This window comes from Volvox carteri, assembly GCF_000143455.1.
Source record: "Volvox carteri f. nagariensis unplaced genomic scaffold VOLCAscaffold_70, whole genome shotgun sequence".
Lineage (NCBI taxonomy): Eukaryota > Viridiplantae > Chlorophyta > Chlorophyceae > Chlamydomonadales > Volvocaceae > Volvox > Volvox carteri.
The window spans coordinates 229,334-252,600 of NW_003307613.1; the positions used below are offsets into that span (position 1 = coordinate 229,334).

At 55.7% G+C, this 23,267-nt stretch overlaps 3 protein-coding genes across 3 annotated transcripts; 2 read left to right on the forward strand and 1 right to left on the reverse strand.

Moving 5' to 3' along the window:
* Positions 1-770: 770 nt before the first annotated feature.
* VOLCADRAFT_98274 (uncharacterized protein) lies at positions 771-2,705 on the forward strand (the record flags this gene model as incomplete). Its single annotated transcript, XM_002957147.1, has 1 exon — positions 771-2,705. One exon carries the CDS (start codon positions 771-773, stop codon positions 2,703-2,705), a length of 1,935 nt encoding a protein of 644 aa, XP_002957193.1.
* Positions 2,706-5,525: 2,820 nt separating this feature from the next.
* On the forward strand, positions 5,526-11,961 carry VOLCADRAFT_98275 (uncharacterized protein; the record flags this gene model as incomplete). The annotated part of the gene is made up of 3 exons (XM_002957148.1): positions 5,526-5,532; positions 7,290-8,785; positions 11,929-11,961. The coding sequence occupies 3 exons, from the start codon at positions 5,526-5,528 to the stop codon at positions 11,959-11,961; spliced, it is 1,536 nt and encodes a 511-aa protein (XP_002957194.1).
* A 2,645-nt stretch (positions 11,962-14,606) lies between these two features.
* VOLCADRAFT_121608 (uncharacterized protein) lies at positions 14,607-21,572 on the reverse strand. Its single transcript, XM_002957193.1, has 8 exons — positions 21,373-21,572; positions 20,636-21,057; positions 19,338-19,466; positions 18,812-18,995; positions 18,243-18,401; positions 17,830-17,961; positions 16,616-16,801; positions 14,607-16,145 (listed from the first exon to the last, which is right to left on the reverse strand). Exons 1-8 carry the CDS (start codon positions 21,562-21,564, stop codon positions 16,023-16,025), a joined length of 1,527 nt encoding a protein of 508 aa, XP_002957239.1. The 5' UTR covers positions 21,565-21,572; the 3' UTR covers positions 14,607-16,022.
* Between the last annotated feature and the right edge of the window lie 1,695 nt (positions 21,573-23,267).

Consider the following 23,267-nt stretch of genomic DNA (forward strand, 5'->3'; position numbering starts at 1 on the left):
TGTGGGGTGGGAGCTTACGAACTGCCATATCGGAGTATGCGTCGATAGAGGATGCGTTCGTGTTATGTTAAAGAACTGTCATCGTTCATGTGGAGCGAGATGTATTTTTTTACTCGATTTCGTTGATGCGATTTGATTAGTTGACGGGCGGCTTTGCAATTGCTTAGCAGACAGTAATTTAAGAGGGCCGTCCGATATGGCTACATGTAAACAAGCTGCCGCGATTGTCAACTTGTGTAGCTGTTATTGATAATGCTGAGTTGAAGGCACCTGCATTTATGACGTACGTTTGGCTTGCGTATAGTCCGCGGACTACGAGCCGGCCGGCTCGTCATCCCTGATCGTCATTAGGCCGCAGTAACTCTGCAGGTACGGTTGTTAAAGGCCAACGCGCACATTCATCCCGTCAGGCATTAAATTACGGAAGCTGATTAGCGTGTGTCCTCTCGCGCAATGGCTTTGCGGAGCTGGGTGTACATGTGTCAGAATTCCGTATGTCGAGCGACAAGCGGCGGCCAGCGTGCCACAACCACTTCCACGCGCAAATTATACTTTCATACAAGCCAATTCTCAGAAGTAACGCCCTGGTGTTATTTTTACGTCGGTTTTTTTGGCAGCCCTGTCGGCAGTACGGTAAACGCAATCATGCGCAATCCTCAACAAACAACGCTTTTTTCAGAATCTTTTAGTATGACACGTTTATAGCTCCATTAATTTTATTGGATTCAATTTCCGCTGCTTACTGAGAAAGTTGCGTATGCGTCGTAAGAATGTCGACCTGCGAGCTACCCGGTACTGACGCGGCACAAAAGGTGGAGGAACTAAGACGCGCACTTGACCGTAGCCAAGCTCTGCTCGCTGATATCGAAGCCAAATATGCAAGACGTCCTGCAGAGGAAAGTACGGCTGCTGTCGTGGACAGCATCATGGCTTCCGCAAGCGACAACGAACCCAGTGAGGACGATGAAGTACCATTGGAGCAACCCAGAAGCCCTCTAAAGTCACGCGGTGGCCTCAACGTCTTCAAGTCCCGGCTGACGCAATGGTTTGGTGGCAAACGATTTGAAAAGGCAGCCAAGCGACCGGCTGAGACAGCCCCACGCACCCTCTCGTTCTCACGTGTCAACATAGGCTTTCCTGCAGATGCAACTGCAACAGAGAGCCCGGAGGTTCTTGCAGAATTAGCACCATCGACTTCCCCACAGCTGCCATCACGTCTTTTTCAACGCTCCTGGACGAGCAACGCCGCACGCCACCCCGCATCCGGCCCCGTAGCCAACCGCGCAACGTCCTTCACGGCAACAGCACTACCGGCTGGATCGTCCATGTACGGCAACAGCACCGCCGCCGCTTCTTGCAGCAGCGCTGCCGCATCTTCTACTTGCATCCCCCTGGTACCCCAGCCGCCGCCGCCGCCGCAGCAGCAGCAGCCCAAGCCGTCGCAGCTCGACGCCGCCCCGCCGGCAGTGCCCATCGTGACCCGGAGGGCTTCTTCGGGGCCATCGTCAAACCGACTGATCCCCACGCTGGCAGCTTCGGCCTCATCTTCATCCCAGTCGCAGCGGCGAATCGTCTTCCGAGACACCGTCTGGGCTCCACTTATCCCCTCCGACAGCTCACCCAACGACCCCCTCCGACCCCGCCGGCCCTCATCCTCACTTCGTAACTCCCGAGATAGCGACAATGCCGTACCCGCGCCGTACAACCTTACGCCAATATCGCCGCAGGCCGTCAGGACCAACAGCGCCATGAACAACAGCAGCAGCTGCAGCAGCAGCATCACCACTACCACTACCTCTACCACACTCATGGCCACACCTAGCACGCGCAACACAGTGCGCTGGGCTATGCAAGATAAGGATCTGCTGGAGGCGCAGTTGCCACAAGTGTACAGCAGTACGGGATCGTCCAGGTCGCAGCAGCAGATGTTTGTGGCCAGCGCTAACAGCGACGATCCGCATCAGCGCTCTGAGCCCTCAGTCGTCTACGCGAGGGCCAGGTCGTTCACGACGGCCGTCGCAGGGCCCGTTGGATCGCCAGGTAGCCGCAGCGGTACGCAACGCGCCCTGACCCACGGGTCAGTCGGGACCGAGGACGCTCTCCGCCGCACGTTGCAAGTATCGCGCGCCCCGCAGTCCTTGACTTCCTCGTCTTCGCGCCCGTCTTCCGGTACGGTGACCTTGATCACCGGGGGTCAGATGGAACGAACTGATGGCGACGGTGTCCCAGGATCTGTGCCCGGCACTGCCGCCGCTGAACCTTGCGACCAGGAGGTTGCCTCAGAGCTCAGCCCAACATCGTCAACAGCAGACGGCACGCAGGGCAATCTATTGCAGAAACAGCAGCAACAGCAACAGCAGCAGCAGGATTACTTTATGGCAGCGCAGTACGCTCACGATGTTGGCAAGCCGTTGTGGGCCTCGCTGCGGTTGGCGGGAATTCCCGAGGCGGGGAGTGGGGGCGGGAGCGGGAGCAACCCAGCGCCACGCAATGCGAGAAGCGGCTGGCGGCGCAGCATTGACTTCTCCTCCTTGCCGCACCATCTGACGTTTTCGCCTGCTCCAACCGGCCCCGCTGCGCCTGCCGCCGGCGCCGCCGCCGCCACCCTCTCCGACACCGCTGCTGGTTCCGGCGCCGGCCGAGGACGTTCCGCTCGCAGACAGACCTGGAGCAATAACGAAGTCTTCATCCCAGCTCGTGAGTAGCGTCTTTGCGGCGGCAGCGGTAGCAAGGCCGGGTGTGGTCTCTGATTGCGTTTGGTGATGTGGGGGCCCCACAGGGCTATGTGGGGGCTTACAGCTTGCGACGGTTGCAGGGGTTGCTGCTGCCCGCGACGCGTCGGAAGCATGGTGGTGATGTGTGAGGCCCTTGGTGCGGGAGGTACGTGGCAAAGCAGGCGCATACGGCAGTTCTGAAGCGTACGGCATCTAGGAGGCCCGCCCACTGGAGCTTTGTCTGCAGTGGGAGAAAGTCTTCAGGTTACAACAACGACCACTTGAAGCAATTGGACCAAAGTTCTTTATGCCCTTGGGCTTTGACGACGGCACGAACCCAAACGAGCTGATTTTGAGATGATGGAGCGTCCGTTTGTCTGTCTGTCTGTCAGACAGTCGGCCGATTCGCGTTTGTGTCGGGCGGTTGCACGGTTTTATTACTTACTTCCAATATCGCTATGGGAGCATTTGCACGAGGACTGGAAAAAAATCAGCAATGGTTGGGATGTTCAACATTTTGGAAGGAGGTTCAGCGATTTTGAAGGATGCGATAACGTTGTATTTTGTATAGACATGTTCCCGTACTCCACTCAACGATCTCAGCAATGCAGCAGCAACAGCGATGGTGCTTGCATTCATGCAGTGGTACACTTATGGAGGAAGACGGATCAAAATAGGCGCCCATCGGAGCTTCATTGCTGTCATGAAGACGTACGATGTATCGCGAAGGTGAAGATCAAGCTCGCGTGATTGCTTACTTCGGGCAATGCGTGCTAGGATTCAAGCTGCGGCGATATTCATACCTAACTTTTCTGCCTAAAATTGTTTTGCTTTACCTATATGTGATCTTTTATTGACTGTATTGCTCGCGAATACTCATGATGAAAGGAATGATTGACTGTCGTTGGCTGTCGATTGCGCAATTTTGGTTTCGGCATAACAAAGCAACGAAGCGGCTTACTGTTCCTGGAGATGTTATTGGCTTACGTCTGCAAGTAGGGCGATTGAATAAATTAGATGCAGTTGTATGTGGACTGAAATGCCCAAGTGCTGTGGTTATTCGCGGATGGTTCGATATAGACCTGAGACGTTACACCTGGCATTCATGATTACGTGTTCTCGGGGGGAGGAAGGAGGTGATTATTTGAACGGGGAATTGTGGATGCGACACGGCCACATGCCAGCCCATGCGCGGCCTCCACGTCTACCGCTGGATGCGCGTCTGTGTATGAGCCTTGGGACATGCGTAAGGGCGTCAATACGTTGTATGCGTGAGCGCGCGCGGGAACGTGTGGGCACGTGCAGCTTGCGAATTGCGAGTTGCGAGTTGCGAATGCGTTCTAGGTATGTGCTCCTTATCCTTTCATGGCCGTTTAGATGGGCGTGCATGCGCTCGAAGGCAGAAGTCCGTTCGGATTTGACCGTGCACGAAGTACCCAGTCGCACTTTATTGGCTCGTTCTTCGATCCTGTATCGAATTTTCTCAAATCTGCAAAACATACTCGCTTCCTACGCACCGTTGTCACGCCAAAACATCTGGAGCGCACAAATTACGTGCCACGACCGAGTTAGTCGCTATCCGCAGGTGGCTAAGCCAACCGAAGGTAGTAAGGCGAACCGTGTGTTGATTTATTTGAGACTTTGGGTAGCGTATAAGGCGCTTTCCGTTGTGATTTGAGGATGTTAGGTTGTCGTTCATCTGTCGTTAGTTGGATGAGCGTTACGCATCCAGGGTAGGGCCGGGTGTGATAAGGCCCGGCGTGGATCCGTCGATACTTCGCCATAAATGTGAGTGCGAAGAGGCCAAACATTTGTCGTTTGGCTCTCGAAGCAACTCTTCGTGAGCGTATAGACCATTATATTATTGAAGATAATATAATTATAGGAGGGTTGATAGGACTGTCTAGTGTAACAAGACTGCAATCCTACCCTACCTCGACACGCGCAGCAGAGCAGGATAGACAGAGAGTGTACACACAGCATTCCATAAGGTCCGCCCTTAGTGCTCCTACCTCTAGGCTCGACAGGGATCCGTTCCCAGCCCGTCCTCGCCTACTGCGATCGCGCAAATCAAGTTAACGAAGCTGGAGTGAGCCAGCCAAGTCAAGCCGGAGCTTTAAGGAGAGCTCCTATTGTATAATCATCTATTCACCCCACAGCCAAACGACTGATCCATCCGCATTTCTTATGTTTGTTAGCACGTCATATGGCGTGACACCGTTTTGCTTGCGCAATCCTGCGGCCTTATGTGCGGCAGCATGCCGTATCTGGCTTCCTATCACTGCCAGGCGCTGCAGTTGTAAGCTGGCCTTGCGCACTGTACATGTAGAACTCTTTTACACACCCAAAACGTCAAGTGCACACGGCTTTGCCCGCACTAGGGCTTATACTGGAACTCAGATAAGGTGCCAAATGCTTTTGCGGCCATGAAAACAATGCGGTGGCGTTATCCGCACACGCAGCAGAGGTGGGGGTTAGCTGGGTGGTGGGTGATGGGCGGCTTCTGTAGTCACAATGGACCATTCTATGTCATGTTAGATTATGTTTTTCGCCACAACCTTTTGTACTGTAAGGACAGGATGCGATGTAATTATCTGCGCGGGAAATGGCTGTGATACGTGCCGGACAGAGTGGGCGAAGGGGGTCTGTCCGGCATTTACGGCAGTGCGGGCAGATTTGGGCTCTGCCACCCTGACTGACTTTAAATAAAGTCGGTCAGGGTGGCAGAGGCCAAACCTGAACAAATTTCTGTCTTCCAGGAATTACATTATGCGTGTTTGTGATTGTGTTTGTACGTATTTTGATTACAGCATGAAAGGTGCGTTGATTACAGCGTTGGGACATTTCGCGACCTCCCGTGCGAGGGGTGTGTGGCCTGAGGGGGCTGCTGTCGTATGTGTCGCGATGCCACGTTCCGCGCTTGGCAAGGCTTGGAGTTTCACGCATGTTAATTTCACGCATTTTAAAATAGTTTAGCTATATATTCGTTTGTTCTTCCATGCAGGACATGCAGGAAAGCTTTGCAACGGATGTGTGGTCATCTTTAATCTCGATGTCTCAGAATCTATTTTTAATTTGTCAATGATAATAAGTGCTACGGCTCACAATCAACGTGACATGGTTTTGCTGGAAACTGTTGAGGCAAATGCTATCCGGCCAGTCTGCCGCCTGGTGGGTACGTGATAGTTGGCTTCTGGTGTGGTTCGGAGCCATCTTCGTACTGATCTGATCGACTGTCGAACTGGAGAATACAAGGCAATGCTTTTGTAACGATCTGGAATCAACATTGCATCCGATCCATTTCGCCTTCAATAGGAGCATTTGCCCGTCCCTTCCGTAGTGGACACAAGTACTTCTGTATCCTCCTGAAGTTATGGCTCCTGTCCCGGCTCGGCAACTGCTCGACGACCTGACATGTAAGTCTTCAGCAACTCACCACGAATGGTAAGACAGTGTTCTTTTGTTCACCGTTTTACCTAGCGGCCTACGGTTTCATGGTACGAAGTAAGGCAACCATGAGGTGGTTGGCGCTATCCAGCTTCGCTACGGTAACGGATCGGCGAGATTCGGCGTTTCGGTTGCTCTTATCAACGCGCGTAGTGCTGAAGCTATTTAGTTTGTTTGAATGGAGGCTTGTTCCTACGAACTAATTTCCATGGGTTAGCTGTTGCACAGCAGAGACGGTTAACGATTGGAATCCCAACAGTCCACAGCAATTCACCTGCTGAAAGCTCGTCTTGGGTCAGCTGGAAAATATTTTTTATTTATAATTGTAACTTCATCACGAATAGGTAATTCCTGTTGCAACAGTACCCAGTTATAATCACATGTTTGAAGTAAAGCTGTACCCCAAACCTTGAACATTTATATGAACGCAAGCATGCGAGGTTGATAGTATCAATATATTTAATGCGAATTTGATAAGCCTGGGTTAAGCTGGGTTTTGCTGGGCGGGAGCTAGGGTGTACTACGGGGAGTTGACTACGTTACGGAACGAATTGGCTTTGAAGCTGACGGCCGTTATGTACTTGGCTGACGAGGTGTGTAATAAGTAAGGAGATTGCTTTAACATAAAAAAATTTTATGCGAGATTCCGTTGCGTTTAAATGGCCTGTAAAGTGGATGACAGTGCGGGTGTCGTCGTGGATGTCAGAGCCAAGGTTGTTGAGTTACAACGCGAGTGGGAGCGCAGCCGTGCATTTCTAGCAGAACTCGAGGCTGGCGTTCGTGAGCGCCCGGCTGTCGCCGGCAAGACGGAGTTCCAACGAACTGCCTGGGCAGACGCAACGGGCGAAGAGGTCGCCGACCTCGAAAACGCAAATACAATCAGAAATGTCGAGCCATTGAGTATAAAGGTCCTTCGACGTGGCAGCACTTCCGGCGTGCAGAATGACCGACGTGGACGCAATGCCGGCGAGGCAGCGGTCGCCTCGCAAACACGCCAGCCTGCTATGGCGCGTCCAATAAATATGGTTTTTGAGTCATCAATTGAACACAGGATTGCAAAGCCACCGGATGACAACCTGCACTTTTCCGCCCAAAGGCACGGTCTGCTGCCGCCACGCCCGCCCGTAGGGCCTCCCCAGCAACGGCGCTGCGTGAGCTTTCGGCTAAGGGACTCCCCCGCGCTTCATAACGCGCAGCTGTCTAGCCCTTCTATGAACGCCAGCGGCGGGGCCCTCCGCAGCGGCAGCTGCAGCGAACTCGCCCTGCCCGCTGGTCTGGACGACGGGCGCGTAGAGTCGCCAACTCTGCCTCGCGCTGCATCCATCCCAAACTCAGCATATGCAACACGCACGCAAAGTACGACGCGTGTCGTACACGATGGATCACCGTTTAGGACTTCTCAGCGGGTTTCATTCGACTCCGCGCAACTCAATTTCGCCTCCGCAGCTCTGGTGCCGACCTCCTTGGCTGTGGGCTACAAGCGGAGGAGCTACAGCACCAACGGCACCGAGGCGATGGAGAGAGCGGCTGCGGCCGCCATCGGCGATACGACAGCTGCCACGAAAGCGGGTGCCGTACGGACCCTTAGCTCCCGCCGGATGGAGGTCTACAGACGGAGCAGCGGCAACGGGGTCGGTTGTGACAGCCGCGGTGGCGGTGCCTTGCCGTATCTATTGTCAGACTGCGGAAAAACGGCGGCTGCACCCGCTACCTCCCCTTCCCTAGAGCTGCCGTCGCTTCAGTTTGACCAAGGCGGCCGCTTCTCCGTCGGCCATGAGCACGCGCCGCCGCTGTCGGCAGCAAGCTCTCGGAACTTACTCAGCACCGTGAAGGACGGCCTCCAACCGCCACCCATCCCGAAGCTGCGGTGTCTGCAGCCCCCACGGCTTTCCGAGCCGCTGGAAGAAAGTTGCTGCTGCGGCAGTGGCGACACTGGCGACAGCAGCACTGGCGGCATCAATTGCGATTGCGAACCCACGGAGGACGAGGAGGAGGAGGACGAGGAGGAGGAGGGCGATTTGGAGGCAGACTTTGCTGCGACGGCGATCAGTTTGTCACCGCGGGCAAGCCAGCCCCGCGTTATTGTCGGCCAGATGCGCCCTACCTGGCAGCGGCAGCTGCAGCAAGAGCAGTGCGTGCTGCCTGGCTCAGTAGAGAGCAGCTCCTCTCCAAGATCGAATTGCGAAGCCGCGGTGGCGCTGGGGGCCCTGCGCGCCATGTCCAACTCCCTGACGTACATGCGACCGCAGCTGGACGAGCATTCGCCTCCATCGCCGCTGCTGCCGCAGCAGGAGGAGCAGCAACAGCAACAGCCGATTGACGATGTACGGCGGCCGCACGCTGCGGGTTGCTTCTCGGGTCCACCTGGCCATGTACGCGCCAAGTCACTGAGTGTCCTGCGCCTCAAGGGCATACCTGAGGAGGACGGACCCGCAGGTCTCCCTGCCCCACGGTGGTCAACGGGCCAGTGCCTTGAGCTGGGCGGCGGCTTGCAAAGGCTCCCAAGCCTAAACAGCCCCAATGGTCCTGGCGGCAGCGGACCCGGCGGCAATGCCAGCGGCGGCAGCGGCAGTAGCCGCTTCAGCGGACGCGTTGCGCAGGAGCTGTCCAACAATGTCGTACAGGTGGGCCCTCGTCGTACAGTACGACACTCATGGGCCGCGGACACGTTTCCAAATTTTGGTGAAGTCCAGCGGGACCTCAGGTATAGCGGGATGCTATGAGGAGAGGGGACGCATGCCGGCGGCGTACGGATGGCGTACGGATGGCTTGCTGCTGGCGTTTCGTGTCGAGACGCATTGGTGCAACTTCGTCGATTGTGCAGGTTGGCTATCCAACGCCGCGTCGCTGTTGGTTGGGTGCTTTGACAACGTGCAGTTACGCAATACTCCCATTCCGTTAGCCGTTATCGAAGCGGCGGTGTAGCACTGGATTGGAGAGCAATTAAGACACCGTTCGCACCGGCAGGGATGTCTGGGAGCGTGGCTTGGGAACGCAAGCGGTGTGCGCATCCCAACCAAATGTGTGAGCTGGTTAGCGGTGACGAAGCGTCGCCGCCAGACATGTATGCTCGTATTTATAAGTATCTGCGCATCCACGCATGCATGCATGTGAGAGGCTTTTCATCGGCAGGAACTCACATCCAAGGGAGACCTCCTGTAGCATTCCTCAAGATCGTTATGTCGGATTTTGGCAGGATTACCATCAAATGTTGCATGGAATGAAATAATGATAGGTAATGCAGGGCATTGCGTGAGACATATGGTTTTAAAGTTGGTTACAGGGTTTCCGCTCTTCGCGCTGTGAATTGGTAGTCAGTGGGGTGTTCGTCCCCTTTAGTTCATCCCCTTTAGGGGATGAACCAAAGGCTTCCCCCGAAGGGGAAGTCATCCCCTATAGGCGCTTAGTCATCGAAATCTTCAGGGCTTCCGCAACCGAGCTGCGAACCGTGCGGCGATATATGGCTTGCCAGGAGCTCTTGGAGAAAACAATGCAATCAGGGATGTCCGTACGTCTGAATGTTTGCTGCAATTGTTGGTTAGTGCTGATTGGTTGCTGGTCTCTTTTACGGCGGTTTATAAGCTTGCTTTTTCGTCTATTCGGGCCTTATATGCGAGTCTAAAACTATATAAACTGCTAAGGACGAAATTTCGGATCGACGGCGTTGCGGGCTTGCGCCATGCTCCTGCACATATTGAAGTTGTACGGCGAAGCGAATCTATCACAGGGACTTGCATATTGCCTTGACCGCCCTAGACTTACCTATAATTTACCGTCGTTCGCGCGGATAGCGGTGATGCAAGCATCCGCACCCAACGTGTGGTCACTAGGGTGCAAACATCAAAATGCCATCGCAAAACATTTCGCATACGGCAAGTTGAAATTGACAACACATCAACCCTTTCCGACACACATAATTGACCACCAGCATCACCTTCGTGAACCCCGCAAAGCCATTCATTATCATATAGCAACTTAAATGTACATTTTGAGGCGACATGTGCCTCCTAGGACTTTAGCTCTCACATCAAACACCAATATTTACTAATTTCGGGCTGTCGGCTGCCTCGTTTTCCACGGATAGGCGCTCGGATGGGCGAGCTGTTCCGCCTGCGATGAATGCGTTAAGACGGTTGACCACTGCGATGATATCGAAATGGCTCCTGGCCGGGTTGCGTCACATATGGGTAGACGACTACCTGTGCGATCCGCTGCATTTGATGGGACGTATCCAGAAATATTGCTGTGCTTTGCGGTGGAATGGGGTGGGGTGGGGTGGGGTGGGGGAAAGGTCCGGCCCTGCGAGGGTGAAATGGCGCGCCTGGGGATGGGGAACTTGTTATTCTCTGAGGATGTAATAGGTTGGTGGGGAATGTTGGGGGTAGGTGGGTTTACGTCAGTCTGAGTTTTGTCAAAGGACGTCTGTTTGCGAACCCGCTGCAAGATTCAACCGACATTTATGGCACGAATTCAGGCGTATATGGCACGGGGTGTTGTGCGTAATGTGTCGCTCAATCTAAACAGGTGTCACCGGGCTTCTGACTTTTAAGTAATATCAAAGGAGGCCGAAGATTCCACGCAACAGCCTAGATATCCAGATTGATATATGAGGGGCCAGCTGTCCCTGCCATGCCATGTCGCCCGAACTTTTAGTCTGGATACTGGACATAATTTAAAAATATGGCGTTTCAAGGATAATATACTTTAACAGGGCAAATAGACCGTCCAGGCAAAGGTGTCCATCGAAGATATAAAGGCCGGTATACCGGTATTGGGGAAGTTATCGGTTGGCAGTTATTGCGGCTTGTGGTCTGTTTTGTAGGCCCCTCCTCGTCCCCTTTCTCCCCTCCTCCTGTCCCGGGGGGCGCTTTTCGGTTTTCCGAGCTGTTGTATATTATATATCGTGCCGTGGAGGGCTTTCTAGCTCCCAAATCACCAACCTGCCGCAAACGTGGCGGCGGGCGCACGTGTGCCGATCAGTCCTTCATGAACGGCGGTGTCAGGAGTAGTCGGTAGCGGCCCCAGCGGTGGGGAATCCGGATGTGGTCAGGTTGGGACAGGCCAAGGTGAATCGGTAGCAATCCATTAGCACACATACGTACCTCCAAAATGTGTATTAGGGCCACACGGCCTAGCAGTTGACGAGGGGCACGTGCGAGGCGGTGTCACCGCCCGCAGGAGCGCTTGGGGGCGCCTCGTGCCGGCGGGCTTGCCGCTGGTTCCCACCGTTCGGGAAGGGGAGCGGCTGGGCGCCGGTCCGGGGTGTAATGTGTGTTTTCCTCACCCCGCCGCTTTAGGTTGCTGGTGGGAGGTCAGGCAACACTCGGAGAGATATGCGAGTAGGGAGTAGGAAAGTGGAGCGGCAGGAGCGGCAGCTAGAGGAGTAGCAGAGAGGGCGCAGGGAATTCGGACGCGGCGGAACGTGGGTCCGGTTTGCAGCAAAGTGCAGTACAGTGCAGTGCGATACAGGAGGCAGGCAGAACATGGCGGTAAATGGGGCTGTCTTTAACGCCCCACAGGTCGGGTTTTTCTTTCGGTTTCAGCGCACTCTCTTCTCGGGTCTTGTCGGACGCTGGAGGAATGGTAGAGGGTCCTGAGTGGCCTGCGGGTGTTTTGTGTTACCGGATAGCTGCCCAGGTGTGCGGCACTCACTGCATCTGGAACCGGAACGACCCGCGCTTTCGGTTACACATGTCACTGGGCGGAGGGGGGGGACGGGAAGTGAGTGCGACGGTGCCAGTACGGTACCGCTTTGCTTGGCTCTCAGGTCCAGCGAGCTTGTGGACGGGTGGACAGGTGAAATCAGCGTAGATTAGTACTTTTAAGCCCTCGTGGTCCCTTCTGTGAGCCCCGCCGTGCGCACGCCCCATTTGGCGCTCCGTTCTCTGGTGCTGTTATGGAGTGAAACGGAATGGCGCTGGGAATGGAAATGCATGTAGCCGCTGCACCGCTGTTGAGCTTCAGATCTGAGGTCGAGTGAGTTCGGGGGCCCTCTGCGGGGAGACTCGGTAGCGCGTGGGTTTGGATACCGAATCAGATTTAAAACCGGTGAGGCGGGTGATAAATAAATAGCGGACATTGTTCAGGCGGTGTTGTTCTCTGACTTGTCAGTCATTGGATTCTTTGAGATGTAGATATGAGATGTGTGGGACAGGGGGAACACATCTTCACCCTGCGGCCGATACCCGGCAGACCCTGCCCTCCCCGGTATTCCGGGCAGCTTCATGTGGTCACCAATTTCTTAGTGGTTCGCCACCCATCATCGGCATCATACGACATCACGACTCCATTTATGGTCACCTCCCATGCTGACATAATACCAGGTCTCCATAACCCGAGGGAGCTTTAATGTCATCTAGTGTATAGAGACTCGACCCTGTCAGGATTCGATTCCGGAACTTAAGGGGGCATTGATGCGTGCCTTACCAGTAGTGCCTGACCTATTGTGTCTTGAATGGCTAGCGCTAGTTAATCATTCCATTTTTAAGATGTCACGTCGCGCGGGGGCCACACACTCGCGAGGAAGCTAAGCGGAAGTTGCATACTCATGTTTTGACGGGCTGTCTGCCTGTCTGTCCATCTGCCATCCTGGCTAGCGTAATAAATGTCGGTATGGAGGGAGGCACGTGTTTCAGGCATCGAGTAGGGGAAGGCCGCCGTGTTATTTGCTGCTAGAGAGCTCTGCAATGAGCTGAAGAACAAAGGGTAGTTGAAAATGCCGGGTAGTGGAAAGTTGAGCCTTAGCATTCCTCAGGCTCAGCCGTGATATCCACTATGGTTCGCTCAAAGCTATACATCTAATAGGCTATTCATGGCGGTTCTGGGCTGCATGCAGCCCGGCATGCGTGCATCACCCCCTCCGGCTGCATGTAGCCCGGCTGCATCCCGCTGCTGCATCTGAAAGCAAGCTGAGCTGAATGAAGCTGGCAGGCGCCGGAAAGCCTTCCGGGGCAGGGCCTGCAGCTGAAGACGCGGACGCAAAGCCGGCCAGGAACCCAGGGGGCTACGGGGACTGAATTTATTTCAAGCACCATGTGCATGGACGGGCGGTGCAACCAGATTTGGGCGGTTCTGCCCTCCCGGGGCTATTTGGGCTGATTGGCTGGCGCTAAGGTCCTGCTGCAGCCTTTTGCACCTGTCCCGTAGTCATGATGATGATCTGTTCTGTTGTGGCGATGTGTGTGTTGTGTGTGTGGGGTTATTCCCTGGTCGGTCTAGAGGGCTGGAGGGCGAAGTTGACTTGGATAGATGTTTAGCGATAGGAGCACTTGCATGCACCGGTCAGGTGCTGACGCAAAAAGATTGTGCATTTGTTGTCCGGCTTGGGTGCTGGTGTGGGAACCGGAAACAGAGTCTTGGCCGGAATGCGCCTCGCGCACGAGCGCTGTACGACGATGATTGCAGTACGATGAGCGTGCGTGTGGTGCAGTGATGTCTCTTTGGATGGGGTGCATGTGCATGTGTGTGCGTGTGCATGTGTGTGCATGTGCATGTGTGTGCATGTGCATGTGTGTGCATGTGCATGTGTGTGCATGTGTGTGCACGTGTGTGCATGTGCATGTGTGTGCATGTGCATGTGTGTGCATGTGCATGTGTGTGCATGTGTGTGCATGTGTATGTGTGTGCGGCTCCGTCCGTTGTGAGCAAGGGAAAAGTGATATGTATTACACATACATTACCTGTCCAATCGCAAAAGGCACGGGTGCAAGCATGCTGCAAACATCATGCATGTGCTTGCAGTTCACGTGCTCATGCCGTACATTGCCCCACATGCCGCTCGAACGTCGTCCGTCGCGCACGTGCTGTTGAGAGCCGGGCCAACCCCTGGATGACAGGTCTCTTCATTCGGTGGCTTAACGCGACCCTGCTATCCATATAGATTCGGTCCTTTGCCAATCCCACATATTGTTGCTCCAGATTATGTAACATTAGCCGCTTTTGAGGTTTTTTGAGTTTGAGGGCGAGGCCCCGGGCGCGAAGCGTCTTTCGGGGGACCGAGGCCCCTAGGTTCGCTGCTGTCAGTCAGTCCGTCAGTCAGTCAGTCCGCCAGCGTGTAGTCGTGTCTCATGACGAACTCGCATGCCACGCTGAACTGAGAATTGCATATAAAAGCTAATACAGTAACTCTATCGATTCACCGAAGGAATTAATTTACATAGAACTGTGCGCGAAGATAACTTCCCCCGGGCTTCGGCCTCCCAGCCCTCGGCCTCAAAACGCATCCTCGACTCACCATCTGGGGTTTCACGGACCGACAAGGTTACCGGTCGGTCGGTTACCGGATCCTTATCTCGAAATGTCGGTTATCCTACCGAAGTGACGGTTGGGTTATAGCTAACCAGTCGGTTACAAACCCTTCTATGCCATAGGGGTGCGGTGTTAACAGCGTTAACGCTGTGGCGCCAGCTGCTTCTGCACGTGATGCTTTGATTGCTGTGCGGCCGCAGCGGTTTTCTCACTCGCTTCCGTGGGATAGCTGTTTATGGCTCAGCTCCGACACACTCCGCAACTCCAGCCCACCCATGCCAACTGCTCCAGCACTTCCCTCCTTGCCTTCTGCTCCGCCTCACGCACATCTCATACATGTCCCTCCTGCGCATCCGGAGGTCCTGTTCTCCAACTCGACTGGCAATGAGCTGGGTTCGCGCACTACCAGGAGGCTATGGACATGCTCAGCAGCCGTTCTTGATGACATGGGGGCGGCGCGCAGTGCACTGTGTCGATGGATTTGCATTGGCGCCTTAGCAGCAAGTGTATATACACCAAATTCATGCATCGCTCCAAACGCCGCACCCGGCCCTCGCAGCTATCCATAACTCTGAGCGTATGTATAGTCCAAACACGACACCGTTCCTCCACTTGCAGCTCAGTGCCGTACAGGCGCCCTGTGGAATACTGGCGGGTGACTGGCTGCACCGGGGCCGAGCCCCTTTTGGCTTTGAAGAACCTGACTACCCTAGTTTTGGAAATAAATTTGAAGCCCTGCAGAAATAGCAGCAGACCCTACCCCGCTCGGGAGTACTTGAGTGACTAAAGCCACAGGAAGCCAACTCCCCCTTAGCAGCAAGCCATCGCGGACGACCCGTCTTAACGCGTACCTCGACACTCTTCACACGTACGGCGGAGAGGCTCATGAACCGGCGGCCGAGTTCAGTGCAGGGGAGGAACATGGCCGCCGGTTCACACACATGTCGCCGGTCTATCAGCAAAGTGAAACCTAGCAACCGGCGGCGGCACGAAGGGCTCCTCGCTTCCGGTGTCGCAAGTACATAAGGAAAATCAAGAACCAGCAAGCGGTGTGACCATTGCCAGCCAAGGCAGGCCGCCGCCTCCCCCTCATTAAGGCTGGCAATCTGTACGGTTACTGCAAACCCTGGGTCGCTCCCCCTATCGGCAGTCGCCGTACATTAGGTCATATGAAGCTACACCTGTCATACTTAGCTACTGCTACAGCGTACCCCGTCAGAGAGGCCTGTGTGTCCGCTGCTGTATCCGGGGGGGTGTACCTGACACCCTAAACCCCAGCTCCACTCCACTCCACGGGTAACCCGCTACTGACGCCACCGGCTGCACCACCCGCAGGTCTCACAATACATAAACAATACATACACACATACACACACGAATGCCTTAGCGCGTATTTGTAGACGTCATGTGTGCCGTACTATGCTTGTCACCGAACCCCGCGTACCCGCGATCCGCTGCCTCCACCTGCCCCCTGCCTCCCTCTCCCCCAACCTGGGCAACAACCTGTCCGTCTATCTTCACCAGCAGCAGCAGCAGCGTGGGTAGACACACGCGCGTGCGTGCACGATCAGCAAGTCCGTACGGCGCTGTACGGGCTGTCCTCCCCGTGTTCCGTCAGCTCTTGCTCTCTATAATGCCGTACTTGGTCATTTTGAGCGCTCCCTGTTTGATGTCGGCATCCGTGTCCCCCTTCAGCCACTTGACCATGGGTTCGTGGAGGGCCTCGGGGTAGTCCTCCTGCAGCGTCAGGTGCGCGTGGGGGGCCGGGTGGGGGTGGGGGTGGGGGTGGACGGGTGGCAGTGGTTGGTTGGTAGCGGGGGTGAGTGCTAGGTAGTCATGGGTGGTAGAGGGGGGCCGGGTGGGGGAAAGGAGGATCCCAGGAAGGGCAGCAAGCAAAGCCGCCGCATTACCCGAACAACGAAAGGGCGAGCACGGCAGCGTTGAAGGAAGTGGAGTTGGGTTGAGGGGAGTGGGTTCGGCAGGGAAAGCGGCACCTTCTCATGGACAGCTGCGCAAGGGCCTTACTAAAAGGGCGTTGTAAAAGGGCGTGTTGTGTCCTGGAAGGGGTCGCGTCATCACTGTACCATGTACAACTCCAGGGCGCCGCGAAACGACCTTCAAATGCACGTGGTCGTCCTGCAGTCCGGATCGTTTCCACCCCAGCTGCCACTTTGCACTCCACTCCCTCCTCCCCCCGCCCCCACCACCTGCGGCATGTGTCCCAGCTTGGCCGCCAGCGTGAGGCACTTCATGCTGGTGCGCTTGGACTCCAGGAACTCGAACACGGTGCTCACGTCCACAAAGGGGTCCGAGGGGCCGAACAGGCACAGAGAGGGCTTGCGCCAGCTGAGGTACCCCTCATCCACCTTGCGGAGCAGCTTGGGGAAGTCCAGCTTTGGGTCACGAGGGGGACAGGACGAGCCGGCGAGTTGGGTGGGTGGGTGGGTGGTTAGGAGGGTGGTTAGGTGGGTGGTTAGGAGGGTGGTTAGGAGGGTGGTTAGGAGGGCGGTTAGGACCGAGTCAGCCACACCAGGAGGAAGGGGAGGAGGAAGAGTGGCGGAACAGCATCTGGGAGAAAACGTGTACAAGCTCGTTACGCATTTTTCTTAGTTTTTTGTTTGTTATGAATGATTAATAATTGATGCTCGTAATGAGTGTGACGCTCGTGACGCATTTTATTAGTGTGACGCTCGTGACGCATTTTTCTTAGTTTTTTGTTTATCTTTTTCTTGGTTTTTTGTTTGTTATAAAAAAAGTGCAAGCAAGCCCGAGGTAGACACACGCTGGCAGCAATCTTTTCTCCGGTTCCCCCGGCAAACGCGCGTCCATAGATGGAGAGCCCATATGGATGCAAAAGGATGGAAGGGTTGCCAGAGCTGCATTGCGGCTAGGGTCCCTTCATGCCTCGTACTTTGAACTACCAAAGACCGCCTCCGGGGTTCCCCAGGTAAATGGCAAATCGAAATTTGCGACGCCTCCGGGGGATCCATCCATCCATCCCTTCGTCCGGGGCTTTGGTGGTTCCCTCTGCGATAAGCAGCCGCACTCTCCACCGTGTCGGGTACTCAGGGTCAGGTGATTACTCGGGCTCTTGCACTGCCCCGACGGACCTCTGGTAGCGGCCATTGGAGGACTGTCCATTCCAAAACACCCCCTTCCCACCGCATCTGGGCGTTTTAGCAGGACGGAGACGGCTTTCCAGCCAACTCCGGCCCAAGGAATGAATTTGCGCAGCCGGACGCGAGTCCATCCATAATTCCTTTTTCCCAGATAGCGCCGAAAAAAACCTGACAGATTATTCCTTTCGACATGGAAACCTAGTCACTAAGACAACTAGGTGGCAACAGCCCCCGGCGCGAGGGGAAAGCGGGAGGCCGCCCGGGTCCGAATATACGATAGTGTCTATGTAGCTAACATTCACCTGGTCCATGGTTTTGGAAACAGCCACCGTGGCGGCGGGGTCCTTGCTCGGCCTGCCGTACGTAAGGGCGTCCTTCTCAGCCATGGCGTACGGCGAACCACTCATGTTGTACGTCATAAAGTCGAACGTTTTCTGCATAGCCATGTATGCCAATACCGGCCGGGCGTGGGTGAACTCAGTCCTGGAACTTGAAAAAAACTTGAAGTACGAGTGGTATGAATGTACGACAGTTGGAACAGGGAACACGGCTACCGTCATTAAGGAGGCGTGTCTCCTTGTCCGAACTCCTAACTTCCATACCCCCGCCGCAACAGCAGCCGCAGCAATTCGGCCTTTGGGGAGATCAGTACGACGTCTTCATCCGCCCATACCAGGGAAGAAAGGAAAACGGGAAAAGGGGAGAGCAAACCCACATTGCCTGGTCGCATGAAAGGCAGCGGTGACTTGTACGGCGCCAGCTCGGGCCGCAACTTGGCATTCAGGGCCAGCGGCGTGTTGAGGATGAGCAGGCGGGAGATCTGATCCGGATGCTCGAGAGCGTACAACAGGCCGTACTGCCCCAGTACGAAACCCTGCAGCGGGGAGGGAAATGGCGGGGGGGAGGACAAGATGGGTTTTGCTGGCACAGGGACAGGGACACAGAAGTAAAAGGAAGTTCGGAGTTCGGGTTTGGGGGTTGGGGGGGTTCGGGGAATTCCGCGGGGTTTTGGGGATTATTAAACACGTGGGTGACACCTTAAGGGGGAGGTCTAATTTGGCCAGCGACGGCCAGTGACAATCCTCCCAGTCTGGGTATTGCAGGATCAGATTGCAGGATGCTCCTTTGCCCTCCTCCTCGGCACCATCCTCGCTCACCATGCAACCAATACCACACACCCCTGCGCCACCCGTCAGTACGTGTGTGATTGTCTGTATGTGTGTGTGTGAATTTACAGCGCTTCGACGGCAGTGCGCTTTGTACATAGCTTCCTGTGCGCCGTACCTGTACGACCAGCGCAAAGGGCTTGCGAATTCCCACTGCGTCCACAAAAGCCCGGAGGCCCGTGATGTAGTCTTGCTCCGAATAACCAAATGCGCCGGGATCCGGCTTGTCACTGTCACCCGCCCCCAGCCAGTCGGGTGCAAAAGCGCGGTAGCCGTCAGCCCCTAGCAGTCCCAGAGTGTTCCTGAGGCGCACAGTATGGATTCGGAAGTGGACGGTAAGAGTGCGGAGTGGCCGTTCCTTGAGGGAAGGGCGTGTCGCAGGCGGCACCGCGCGCCGGACCTACTCTGCAGCGAATGCAACCTAAATCTCGATTGCTTGGCTGTCCGCTGTGCCGAGGAGGGGTTCACAGCGCAGCTTACGGACCGTTCTGTGGGGCCTCAGATTTGATGCCTGTTTAACACATGCAGCTTCTTTCTAATGAGCCATTCTCGCCACCTTCTTGCACCTTCACCATACGTCAGAACTCCGTCTGTCTTCTATTTATAAAGACCCTTCCTTAGTGCCGGCCTTCCACCCTCCGAACCTGTAGCTGTACGAGCTGGAGGCCAGGCCGTGCAGTAGCAGCACATCGGGTTTGTCGGCAGAGGCGTTGGCGGGCTCTGGAGTAGATACGCGATACGCCCAGTTGTGGCGGCCTGCCCTAACCACATTGCTGCGGGGGCCATCAACGCGGACGGAGGTGCAGATGGATGGAGAGGTGGATGGATGGATAGACGGGGCAAGGGAGATGGGGCTGCGCTGATCGCACAGCCCTCGTGGGATGAAAAAATCGTGTTTGGACATAACGGGGTTTGTCCCACGAAAGCGCACGAACACACCCAGCCATGGCATGAGCTAGGGCATGGGCCAGGGCACTCGTGAAAAGAGCTCCACGCCGCGCGCATATCTCTCACCCAGCGACTGGAGACGTGAGTGCTGCTTTGGAGATGGGTTGTCCTGTGATGGGATCAATCTCTTCCAGTTCCTCAACTTGCTGCTTGGCAGCAGCGCGAACGACCACAGCTCGCCGAGCAACCCGGCCCCGGGCTATAATTGTTGATGGCAAAGGAGTGCGACCTAACAGCATACTCCGTGAGTGAACGCTCTGATGCATGCTGACAGTCGCAAGTATACGTCAAGCGATGTGCCAAGACTACTTTCCACGTTAACAGAATTGCCTGGATTTCAGAGCAGTTACTGAGACAATATAAAATTGAAACGCTTTTTAATAAGTGCTGAACGCCATGGGGTTGCGGGAACCTCAGATTGTAACCACTTCCAAACCGCACATGTCGCGTTCATGGAATCCGTGCCGCGCCGGCATACCAATGGGGCCAAAGCAGCAAGATAAGTGTGTACTATTACAAAAACGGCAGACTTGGACAGCGCTGAAGCTTTTGCGCAAAGCCAGACCACTCGTCGCGGTCGCTTGGCACACCCACAAGAAGGTCGCTCTTCGCCATTTCCTTCCAATGAAAACATTTAAACATCCCTGTGATGTAAGATTCTTCCATAGCTGCCAAATTCCTGTCCAGCTCTACATGCGCCTTGCAAAGTCGCGCTGCGACAGCTGCGACGTTGTCGGGCCATTCTTTGAGCCCGGCTGACGATGTGCCCGAATGGTTTTGATCCGCCACCTGGTGAGAAGAAGAACAACAGCACAAAGGAATTACATGAAGCTGTTATGTTAAAAACCTACGGTATTGGAATACGAGTCCAGCTGGCCTGAACTGAAGAGTTTTACCCTCTCCCTTTCCCAAACCACCATACCTTTTCCCGCAAATCCTCACCCACCCTGTTCCACCCGAGTTCATTTAAAAGCAAACGCCCCGCCGCCCCTACCTTGGCCATGATCCGAAAGTGCGTCTCTGGATCCGGCAGATGCTCCCGCATCCACCCAGACCGTGGGTGCCGAATCTCACCCAGCAAGACGCCGCCGCCGCCGCCGCCGCGTCGCTGCCCTGCACTACCGCTGGTTGCATCCGTCCCACCCCCACGGCCACCATCTCCGCCTTCATCACCAAGTTGACCGCCATCTCCCCCCCGCATATCTTGGCCATCAGCACACAAAGCCGCGCTTGCCTCAGCAACACCGCCACCTCGCTCCGCAGCAGCTGCTGCTGCTGCTGCTGTCGCTGCTGGTCCTGCTGCCAGCACCTGCAGTCGGCTTCCCCCGGTCCGCCTCTCCCCCGGCAGCCGGGGGGTGTAGCTGTGCACGTGGGCGCTGAAAGAGCTGCCCCCAGCCATCGAGAACTTGAGCTTGCCTGAGCCGGGGGGGGGTAAGGAGGGGGGTTTGGTGTAGGGTGGGATGGTGTCGATAGGGGTTCTGGCCAAGTGGCCGCTGACAGCTACGGACTGGAGGATAAAATAAGGCACTGGTGACCCTCACCCTCCTCCTCCCCCTCCTCCTCCTCCTCACCATCATCATCAGCAGCATAAACATCAGATTAGCACCAGCAACCCAGGATTTACTTGCTCTTCCTTTCTTGAGTATTATTTTGCATATATATAATTACACGACTACCCCCGCTCGCAGCAACACGCATCGTACTGCACTCACCCACGCAGCACGGACTGACCACGAAGGCCGCCCGGCGCCGCACGGCCAGCTGCATGGCGGCGTCCGTGGCGTTACCGCACGCATGCAGCGCCAGCGCCACGTCGAAGGTCTGTTCCGCGAACTCCTCAATCATACATCGCCGGGCGGTGACATTCGTCAGCCCTGCCGCTCGCGCCCGCTCCTCAAGCAAAGCCACAGCCGCCGGCTTCATCTCCACACCTACAGCAGCAGCAAAGTAGCAGTACCAATAGCAGTAACAGCAATAGGAGTAGAAGTAGCAATAGCAGTAGCAGCAACAGTAGCAGCAGCAGCGGAAGAGGAGGAAGAGGAAAGCGAGTCTAGTTTTGGGTTGGGTCGCCGCGCCTCTAAAGTTAGCGGTAGGTGGGGTTGGAGGGCGCAGGGTTTCGGAGCGTCCGTCTCGCAAAGGTCTTGGGCTCACGGAGGCCCTGTGTCGAGTGGAGGAACCTCCATGTGGTGTCCTGAGGTGCCGTACATATGTACATGAGTACGGAGCGGAGCGGTCGCCTATTGCGGAAACCAGGGGCGTGTATGCGAGGAGCGCCTGGGCTGCGCTTGAAGACCCCCGAAGGCGCAGAAAGGAGGGGAAGCATGTTACCATGTATGCCCACGTGTGTGTGTGTGTGTGCCTTGAAGTGGCGACATTGCGGGGCCCCAGTCCTCCCGCGAACCCCTCATACGCCCACCCGCCCCACCGCCCACCGCACCTCACCCGTGAACGTGCAGTGCGGGAACATGACCGCCAGAGGGAGCAGCAGAGTGCCCGTACCGCAGCCAAAGTCCACAACATGCAGGACGCGGTTCGTGTCGTACAGGAGGTGTTGTAATACAGCAGCAAAACTCTCGACCTTTTTGGGGGGAAAGCAGGCGACCAGCCCGCGCACAAGCGCGTCGGGGGCCGAGGCAGCCGGGCACATGATATGGCGGGGGACAGCAACGCAATGAGGCGGGGAGGTGAAGATGGAGGCGGCGGGGGTGCCATAGGAACGCTCCCGAGCGGCGTACCTGCCAGCGCTTCACAATACCCCTGCTGTTCGCAGCAGGAGCAGGTGGCGTCGCGAGGTGGGTATTGGACTCCCCAGATCGGCCTAGGATCCTGCAGGATAGCCAACTCCGTTCAAAATGCCCCAGCTTTGCCCAGGCGTTAATCCATAGCCGTTTAACTTACATTTGTGAAAGCTGCTGCTCCAGGGTTCCTTTGCGACGGGTATTGTTCACTGGGTTGTCAAGGATGAACACCGGGTCACAGCTCGGGGGCATGTCAGGCCAAGACATAATACCACGTCCTTGCTGTTCAGCAAGTAGTCCATCGATATCCAAAATGTTTATCTTTGCGCCGCCAGGAGCAGGTAGCTGATTCAAAACCTCAAGCATGAGAGCTTCATGGCTAAGCGGCAACCGACCGCGGGCCATGGGATTAAGACTTTCTGCTGGACCTAGATGGGAAGCCCTTACAAGGCGAGGTTATTATACAAATTAGTACCACACCGCAATTCATTACCGCTCTGCCGCCGACGTGCAACCGTTGTCAGTCGTTGGCTGTTGGCTTTCCGGTCAATGGTCACAATATGAGATATTGGAAACTGCTGTATTGGTTATAGGAAGAATTCGATGTAATGTGGTCCCTCTTGTTTGCTGAAGCCGGCGGGCTCAGGATGGCCAGTTGCCAGAAATCCCAGCCGCTTGCGCCCGTCCCCAAACGACCTGAATTATCTTTTGCCTCCTAGGGTCCACCCTCCGCAGCAGCTGTATATCCGTCACCCGCACCCTAAACACTGCAATCATTTGACCAGAGATCGGAGACACTCCACGGCCAACACCTGTCAACGGGGATTGCCGTCTAAAGGTGGGCCTAGCTAACCACTGTCACCCCCATTTGTACGACCCACCATATCC

Bases quoted from the DNA above. Each gene is read 5' to 3' on its own strand.
- VOLCADRAFT_121608 (XM_002957193.1), bottom strand. From the start codon at position 21,564: ATGAAGCCGGCGGCTGTGGCTTTGCTTGAGGAGCGGGCGCGAGCGGCA. The intron at 21,058-21,372 runs GTCAGTCCGTGC...CCCCCGGCTCAG, and splicing joins GGCGCCGGGCGGCCTTCGTG to GCAAGCTCAAGTTCTCGATG. The intron at 16,802-17,829 runs GTGAATGTTAGC...CGTGACCCAAAG, and splicing joins TTTCCAAAACCATGGACCAG to CTGGACTTCCCCAAGCTGCT.